The sequence below is a fragment of the Crassostrea angulata genome, chromosome 10 (assembly GCF_025612915.1).
Source record: "Crassostrea angulata isolate pt1a10 chromosome 10, ASM2561291v2, whole genome shotgun sequence".
Lineage (NCBI taxonomy): Eukaryota > Metazoa > Mollusca > Bivalvia > Ostreida > Ostreidae > Magallana > Magallana angulata.
This window is the reverse complement of record NC_069120.1, coordinates 15,913,753-15,923,469: the sequence shown is the minus strand read 5'-3', so window position 1 is coordinate 15,923,469 and position 9,717 is coordinate 15,913,753. Positions and strand designations below refer to the sequence as shown.

At 35.1% G+C, this 9,717-nt stretch overlaps 1 protein-coding gene across 1 annotated transcript; it reads right to left on the bottom strand.

Annotated features, from left to right (window-relative positions):
- Nucleotides 1-6,020: 6,020 nt before the first annotated feature.
- Nucleotides 6,021-7,943, bottom strand: LOC128165571 (zinc finger MYM-type protein 3-like). Its single transcript, XM_052830235.1, has 2 exons — nucleotides 6,649-7,943; nucleotides 6,021-6,564 (listed from the first exon to the last, which is right to left on the bottom strand). The coding sequence occupies exons 1-2, from the start codon at nucleotides 7,775-7,777 to the stop codon at nucleotides 6,302-6,304; spliced, it is 1,392 nt and encodes a 463-aa protein (XP_052686195.1). The 5' UTR covers nucleotides 7,778-7,943; the 3' UTR covers nucleotides 6,021-6,301.
- Between the last annotated feature and the right edge of the window lie 1,774 nt (nucleotides 7,944-9,717).

Genomic DNA, 9,717 nt, shown 5'->3' with positions numbered 1-9,717 from the left:
TGTCGAAAGAGGAAACACAACTTTTCGCTTTGATTATTTTAATGTAAATATTTTCGAACACACTTAAAAATATCTAACAGCATTCAAAAATGACCAAAGTTTTCGTATTACAAGGAAAACAAATACAATGAAATAGGAAAGGATGTTTATGAAGCATTAATTTCACCGTCATGTGGAGCGTTCAGTGTCTGTCGTTTTTTTTTGAGAAGGTTGAAGTGAGCCTACGTCAGAGGCATCACCCACACAGATCAGTAATGCACCTGTCAAATGGGTGGGCAGCATCTACTTTCAAAAGTTTATGACCACACTATTGAAGCGTTTAAATTTGATTAGTTTTGGTTAGGTTTGTTTATTTGCTTTTTTTATATTCAAACTTTCAAATACGTTTTTAACATCAAACATCTTTTTAGACTTGATATGTTACCATACTTATATTCACAATCGCATACCGTACGTTAACATGCACATGTACGGACAAGTATATACACCGTCAAAAACATACATGTACAAACACTTTTAAAAATGTTCTGAAGTTTACTCTTCCCCTATGAAACTTTGAATATTTTTAGATCGGGGTTTAGGGTGATAAAGGGTTAAGAGAGGCGAACAGTAGTTATCAGAGAGTCATGTATATAAATTATCATAATTATCCTACTTCATCAACAGAGTGCGTTTTTTCAAAGGGTGTGCAGTGACCTTAAATGACGTTTCTAGGTCAATGGTCATATTGGACCATATAAGACCACGAAATAAATTTCACAGCATATTCACTTTTCCCATAGCCTTATATGGCACATACTTCTCATAAATATAGCTTTTGGGTAAAGGGATTAAACCCAAAAAGGCCTGTGGGTAAAGGGTAATGAGCTTGACTTGAAGTTTTTTGCCAAAATGAGAATTTCTGAGTCATAGGTCAATGTCAATCAAAATCCTCTGAAATATCTTTATCCTATATTTCATTATTTAAGCAGGACTCTTTGGGATGGTCACCGTCTCATTGGTGTCTAGTTCGTGTAACTATTCTTCCAAGTACTACCTTATTTCTTTGACATGAAAACAGTCAACAAATAAATGTTTTATTATATGTAATTCTATATCTTGATTAAAACAAGAACATGATGGTAAAACAATTACTTTTAGTTTAAAATGGTATTCATTTATTGGCAAAATCCTTTATGTAAAATCTGATATTGCAACTTTGTTTAATACTTTATAGTTTTCAATGGAAGTTCAAATACTTTTTCCAATCAATTTTCTCATACACAGATTCATTATTAGCTGCAATAATGTAGCCCTCCCCCGATTTTTGTGTTTTTTGGGGAGAGGGCTACAACTCCATAGGATCTCCGTAATGGTGCAAGTGCGGGAGTGATTCACTCCCGAAACGATTTCGTCTCAAATCGTTTATAAATGACGATAACATTTGCATTTCTTACCTGAACTCAAACATTGTAGATGTCTATGGCATAAATTAATCCAAAAATATCAAGTATAGTCCATATATCGGTTATTTTTCGTGTATGTCAACAACGAAAGTGGAATTTGTCCGCCATGTATACTGACCTTGACCGGTTTTATTTTGGGACAGCCAATGAGAATTCAGGAGCGGATCTTGAAGTGAATATAGGAATTCCCCTAATTTAAACATAATTAACGCGGTAAGTATGAATTTTCCATTATATACCATTTCCTTAAATGATGTTTTAGTGATATAACGAGGTAAGATCGATTATTTACACTGACATTCGCGTTATCAAGACCATCAAAACTCCAAGTGTACATCCCATAAAATCACGCGAGAACTGTTATGGCTGTTGAAAAAGACGACTGATAAACATGCTGATGTGTTTTATCTGGTTTTGATTTTTATACGGTTAATTTGTTCAACCTGAATTAAAAAATCATTATAACTAAAGGAAGTCAAATATAAAATCGATCTTTTCAAACCGAAGTCAGCGGCATTAAAAAATTAATTTTGCACCATTACGGAGATCCTGTGGAATTGTAGCCCTCTCCAGTAAACATCAGATATAAAAAAATCGGAGAGGGCTACATTATTGCTGCTAATTCATTATTTGTAAAATTTTCAAATTGATAAGTACACAGTACATATCCTTACATCCTTATCTTTTTTTGTAAAATATATTAAGACAGCTTGGAGCAAATAGTCAATAATACAATATTCTACCTTTTTTGTTGAGGTTTTCAATCTCTCTCATCTTCTTTTTGAATTTTGGTACAATTTTGCTGGAAAAATTCCTAGAATCACGCCGAATGAAAATTTTTTATGGTTTTTCACCTTCTTGTAATTATTAACTTTTTGAGCCAATGCATTGACTGAGAAGTTCATATTCAATTTTTTTATTTATTAATTTTTTTTAGATTCTACTGTAAAATTCTTTTCCAGAATCGAACTCTCTAATTGCTTTTCTAATTTTGATGTTTTCCTATTCTTGTAAGTTAAATAGAGATCGATTTCCATCTGATTTCCATTAATAGTGGATTAAAGATTTGTAACTTATATTAAATTGGATAGTATATTCACCTATTGTTTCAATATTTTCAAAATTATCTACTAGGCAGTCATACTGTAGTTTTACGTACTTCATTTTTTCTTCAGTTAGATTTGTGCATTCTGTATCCTTAAGAGGAGAATTATTAAATTCTGAAAAACCTTTTTCTTTTAAAAATTGTTTTGTTTTTTTAGGTGACCTACTGCCATTCTTTGCCCGTCGTCGCGTACCACCATTAACAATTGCATATTTTCAACTTCTTGAAAACAAGAAAGCAAGTTGTTACCAATTTGGTTTGAAGTATCTCTATGATAGAGGAATCTAAATTGTAAAATTCATGACCTTGCCTCAGGGTCTCATGGACGGGGACAAATATGCTGCAAAAGAGGCACACATAAGAAAAAAACAAATTTATGGTTATGGTGTCCATCAAGCCCTCTACCAAATTAATTATAATGGTCATGGTCATAAAACCCTGTACCCAACTTGTGAAATTCGTGGCCCCTGGGTCAAGATTGGGGCAAATATGGCCATATAGTAAAATAAATTAAATTTTAATGCATGATAATGATATTCATGAAGCCCTCTACATACATGTACATGTAAATTTAGAGGTTCGGGCCAAAAGACAGGACCGATATTGTCACATAGTAAATATATATTAAATCTAAGAAAACATTCTTCTGTGCTTCCAAAGTAGAGGGTGATAAACTGAATGCATGCTTACATGTATGATGTCAATGAAGTTTTCTACCTAAATGTGGAATTTAAGGCCCATGATCTACAAATTACTGCCCCGAAGGCGGGAACATATAATGAAAATGTATTTAATCTAAGAAAATTACTTCTACTTCTACCGCTGAAATATAAAAAAAAATGAGTGCACGTTTAAGATGCCCATGAAGCCCTTTATTCAAATTGAAAAATTTATGACCTCTGGGTCAGGTGTTAATGCCCTTGGATAGGAAAAAAATGGCCCCATAGTGAAAATTTTAAAAATTGTATTCTATTCTCTTCTGACAATTTATAAAATGAATTGTTTTTTATGTCTATAATGTCCTCTTCTCAATTTGTGATAATGTAACTTATTGTATACAGTAGCCTTAAATTCCTTTGCCTTCAAAATACTTTGATAGCTTATGAGGATTAAAAAGTAAAGTTTTAATCACAAAAGTGCGCCAAGGCTATTAAATATCACAACATTCTCGCATACAGACTTTCATTTTACCTATTGACAAGCAACCATTAAAAGGGACTTGGACACGATTTGAGATCAAAAAATGTATTTCTTTTTTTTATGTATAAAATAGTTTACTGGTGAATATTAAATGATTGACCAAAATATTGAATGTTAAAGTCAAGTTACAAGCAAGATACAGAGGTAAGAATTGGTTGTTATGTAAATAAAGCTCGAGTCGTATAGCTGTTTACAAAATATGTAATGTAGAGATTTACCATTTTAGACAAAATGACATGTAAAACACAAATTGAACTAGATGCTGTCATTAGACAGTAATACCCGCACCAAGTGTTTGCCCCTAAATAACACTGGTGTGTACCAGTTTGATGAAAAATGAAGGCCACATGCAAGCTCCGGTAATACATTTTAAAATTATAAATTTCATAATTAAAGGATGAGATCCCTTCCCATATAATACACATGAGCAGCACTTTATGTGCAATTTGGGGTTGAACTGTTTGCAGTGAATTTTCAGTTAATCAATAATCTTAACGTTTCATGTCATAGAAAGTATAATGGTCAATATAATTATTACAAACAAAATTAAAAATTTAACAATGCCTCCCTCCCCGTGGCGGTTGCCGGTTTTAGATTTGCTTCTGTGTGCCTACATGTACATCATCGTGTGCACATATTTAGAGTAGGGTGGGAGTGAGGGGTCCAGATCCCCTCCCCCCTCCCAATAAAAATCCATTTATATCAATAGTAAAATTACCAAAAATACACCTTGGACCACAATGCTCCTTCAGACATGTAAACGCTCTAACCCATTGCGCTTCAATGTTAGGTAACATTATTTGGGGGGTGAATATTTAATTAATATTTATACTTTATTGTTTATCTCAATAGGAGGTATACATCACAATATGCAGGTGTCCTGCACCACCTTAAAGCTGTTATTTACCAAATAAAATAGTGCAGGGGGTTTTGAAGAATAGGTCATAAAAATACATGCATGTTATAAATAACTGATCTTTGTCTGAAGTTACGTACACAACACAGGTCTGCAGGTCTCATTAGCGGATACTAGTTTTACACAGCTCTTCGATTAGATGGTTTCACGTGTATACATACATGTATGTGTTTTCCATATGCAGAAAAGGATGGGTTAAGATCAGCTGAAGGAATTCATTACTGTGCTTTAATTGGATTATCATTATGATGTTGACCAATATAAGCATAATACATGTACGTAGTAGCAGTAGCACGGAATATAATGAGATGCCAGCATACATAAGTTTTACTTTCACTTTCTAAATGTGATCTCCCTTTGACAGCATACTGTATCATCATCTTTTAATATTTAAATAAGCTTATCATTGTTACCTATCCTATCGCATTTGTAAAGTTTCTGTCATTTTTAATTGCAAAAGTTATTTTTTTCATTTGTCAGACTTGCACTATTGAGTAGACCCCATATTGACCCCGTATAAACAATTTCGTATAAAGTTTGTGTATTGTAACGAGCAAGGGGGTCACTGCCTGTGATCCATTCCAAGAGATGATTTGTCTACTGTTGAAAATGTAGGAGGAGTTCGAGGAAGAAGGTTTTTTGTGAAAAAACGTCATTTTTTACCAATTATTTGACCCCCAGGACTAACAGAGAATTTTTGAAACCTTTTTACAAAACAACGAGATACCCCAAATCAAACTCCAAGAGTTCAGTTTGCTGGTTTATAAGATGTAAGTGCAGTTTGAGAAAGTAAAACGTGACAGGGTAACAACAATATACCCGAACTTTCTTTAGAAAGTGCGGGTATAACTAACTCAATATCTTCATAAATACTAGTATCAACAAAAGAAAGATACTTTTTAATGAAACTTACATCAATACAACACATATGTAAAAAATGACAATATTCGAGCTTTGTTTACAAAACAAAGAATTATGAACTCTGTATCTTGCTAATAACTTGATATTTGACTTTCAAATTTTGACATAGCATTAAAAACATCTATATTTATCATTATAAACAATGAAAATGGAAAAATAAAATTTGAAAATTTTAAGTCAAATCGTGTCCAAGTCCCTTTAAGGCATGCAGGTATCTTTTTACCAAAAGTATACAATTTTTAAAGCGCTAAGCATAGCTGCAGCGCTTTTTTGTCGCCAGATTTCTAAACCTACTTCCACTTTCGTTTTCGCGTTTCCTATATACCGCCACCTACTGGCGGATGCTGGGAGGTCGTACCCTGCAGATGACGTACTCTTGAAATATCATAACTTTGCAGTAGGCAAAACTTATTTAAATTGAAGTTGTCCAATGGTGCGGTGTTTTTTCTTTGATGTTTCTCGACTGATATATCGCATACAATTTTGTTATTTGAATATCACATATGTGATATTTTTGCATACTAATTAGATACGCCCCCTCATGGCGATTGGCTAAAGAAAACACACAATACTGGCAACAAACTTTATTCAACAAATTGTAAACATGAAAAAAAAAATGAAAATTTAAAATTGAAATGTTCTGTTTCTTTAACAGTTTGAAACAAAAACTGAACAGTTCTTTAAAATGTTACGTGATCAATATACACATTAGGCCTACTTGTTTCCTGCATCAAAAATATGGACATTACAGTTTGTAATGTTGATCATTGGGGTGCGCATTGGATCAACCATTAACTTTGGAAGTTTGCTTTTATTGGCTTCGAATTCTGCCGCGCATTCGTTTTCTTCCGAGCCCAATTTCGGTGGATTTAGCGCCATGCTTACTGCACTAAGTTGTTCCTGGCTTGGTCGTTTGTAGTTCCGAACTGCCGTGCTTCCGTGTCCTGTTCTGGACATTACAAGCTGTTCCTCTATTCCTGACAAATAAAAATTTATGAATACAAAAGAAAATTAAAAAACTACGCCAGAGAGAGAGAGAGAGAGAGAGAGATAAATATTACCTGATTGAAATAGATTTGTAGCACATGTTCGTTTGCCCGAATGGTTGGAGAAATTCCCATGGAAGCCAGCCCCACTACACATATCCTTGATGATTTTCCCGAGTTTGTTTACTCCCATGACCTGCTTGGAATACTTCAGTCCCTCACCTGCTAATGGACGACGGTACATGCTTCCCGGTCCAACCATGTCAATGTAAGTTTGGTACACATGAAATAAATTCCGAGGTCCGTCGGGTCCACAGTCGTGTTTTACTTCCTTGGCAGTTAGGTTTCGCTGATTTAATCCCCCCGCAAAGTTCTTGGAAGTACGACCGTAAAATGTAATAAACATTTTGTCACTAATCTTGTCGAGCTTGAACTGCTCCGTCACTAATGAACGATGTTCATCAAGACCTCTGAGCCCAAATAATTTACAGTTGTAGAAGAATATTGTGTTGGTAAGTGCAACTGAAGTTTTCATACCCAGATGTCCGCCTTCCCATAACGCGTTCTCCATTTCGGGGGAAATTGGATCCGCCTGTCGAATTGTCACACCTATTCCCTCCGTGGCGAGTTGTTTCATTCGGGCATCTAATGTTTTGCGGAAATTCCGAAAACGCATATCTTTACCGTCAAGAAAATTTAAGTCGATTTCTTTATCTCGCATAAATCTTAAAATAGCAGCACACAACTGGTACAAGGTTTTAGGTGGATATGGACTACCATCAGCCCTGCGGCACTCGATCACAAAGCAGGACAAAATATGGTCTAAATCTTGTGAGCTGCACGATAGTAAATCAGGAAGTTGCATTTCTAAACCTGAATTAGCGTTTCTCGATTTTCGCCAGTCGTCAAAAACTTTAACTCCCAAAGATGTATTGCGTCGTGTATTGGTACTTTCCTGACTTTTGTGAAGCTCCTTTATTTCTGTAGAATTCACTGGTTTGCCGAAACGTTCCGGAGGGTCGATTCTGACGTCATATTGTTCAGTTTTAATGTTATCCTGTTTTTCTAACTCCTTTAAAAATTCATCAACGTCGAAAGTAAAGTTTCCAAATTCAACATCTTTTTCTTCCAATTCATCAAAGTTTTCAAAAGATTCAAGCGCTTGGCTTAAAATCAAGTCATCGGAGTCGCCGAGTACGTCCATCTTCCTCCACCGAATTTCTGAAACTGCGCATTTAATTTGTACCAGAGAGCGGGAAAAAGTGAAAATATCACCGGATGGCGGGAAAATGTGCCAAAACCATTGGACAAATCAGTTACATGATTGACAGCTCGAGCATGTACGGAATATATCGCCTCACCTTTTGACACTCGGGGGCTCCGCCCCCTCGTGCCAAAAAGTGAGGCGATATATTCCGTACATGCTCTCGTGTCATCATGTAACTATAACTTATCCTGCATGCAGATGCATTTGTTCTACCAGTATATATTAAATTAACAATAAGTTTTATTTAAATGCCTATTATATATCAGATACGGGTGCTCCAAAAGCCATATCATGATGATTTATTTCGAGAGCAAAAATGATGTTATATTTTAGGTGTTTATTAATAATAATTCTACAACATCAATAGGTTTTGAGTGTTTTTAAATGTAATATGTTACAGTTATGAACACCATTGGTGTTTTATATAAAAATGCAGAATTTTTTATACAACATTTTTTGATTAACACCTTTTCCACAATAATTTGAGTTGCTTTTTATTAACATTATTTTAGGCTTCATTTTCTGTATGCAATATTTCATTATTTATTATTTTTAGCTCACCTGAGCCAAAGGCTCAAGTGAGCTTTTCTGATCACAATTTGTCCGTTGTCTGTCGTTGTCGTTGTCGTCGTCGTTGTCGTCGTTAACTTTTCACATTTTCATCTTCTTCTTAAGAACCACTGGGCAGATTTCAACCAAATTTGGCACAAAGCACCACTAGGTAAAGGGGATTCAAGTTTGTTCAAATGAAGGGTCACGCCCTCTTTAAAGGGGAGATAATTGAGAATTATTGAAAATTTGTTGGTATTTTTCTAAAATCTTCTTCTCAAAAACTATTTGGCCTGAAAAGCTAAAACTTGTGTGGAGGCATCCTCAGGTAGTGTAGATTCAAGTTTGTTCAAATCATGGTCCCCGGGGGTAGGGAGGGGCCACAAGAAGGGGATCAAGTTTTACATAGCAATATATAGAGAAAATCTTTAAAAATCTTCTTCTCAAAAACTATTGGGTCAGGAAAGCTCAAATTAAAATGGAAGCATCCACAGGTAGTGTAGATTCAAATTTGTTCAAATCATGATCCCTGGGGGTAGGGTGGGGCCACAATTGGGGGATCAAGTTTTACATAGGAATATATAGAGAAAATCTTTAAAAATCTTCTTCTCAAAAACTCTTGGGCCAGAAAAGCTCAAATTAAAATGGGAGCATTCACAGGTAGTGTAGATTCAAATTTGTTCAAATCATGGTCGCCGGGGGTAGGGTGGGGTCACAATTGGGGGATCAAGTTTTACATAGGAATATATAGAGAAAATCTTTAAAAATCTTCTTCTCAAAAACTATAAGGCCAGGAAAGCTCAAATTTGAGTGGAAGCATCCTCAGATAGTGTAGATTCAAGTTTGTTCAAATCATGGTCCCCGGGGGTAGGGTGGGGCCAATATGGGGGGATCAAGTTTTACATAGGAATATATATTAAAAATCTCCTCCTCAAAAACTATTAGGCCAGAAAGCTCAAATTTGAATGGAAGCATCCTCAGGTAGTGTAGATTCAAGTTTGTTCAAATCAAGATCCCTGGGGGTAGGGTGGGGCCACAATTGGGGGATGAAGTTTTACATAGGAATATATAGAGAAAATCTTTTAAATTCTTCTTTTTAAAGACCATTTGGCCAGAAAAGCTTGAACTTGTGTAGAGACATCCACGGGTAGTGTAAATTCATAATCACAGTCCCTAGTGGTAGGGCGGGGCCGTGATGGCGGTTTAAATTTTAACATAGAGAAAATCTTTAAAAATATTCTGGGAAACTTTTTCGGTCAAAAACTCAGTACTTAGTGTGAAAGCACAGGTTTGCAGATATAAGTTTGATGAAACCATGATACCCTAGA

Excerpts from the sequence above, each read along its gene's own strand:
- LOC128165571 (XM_052830235.1), bottom strand. The coding sequence starts at position 7,777 with ATGGACGTACTCGGCGACTCCGATGACTTGATTTTAAGCCAAGCGCTT. Across the intron at positions 6,565-6,648 it reads TACAAATCTATTTCAATCAG|GAATAGAGGAACAGCTTGTA; the intron begins GTAATATTTATC and ends TTTATTTGTCAG.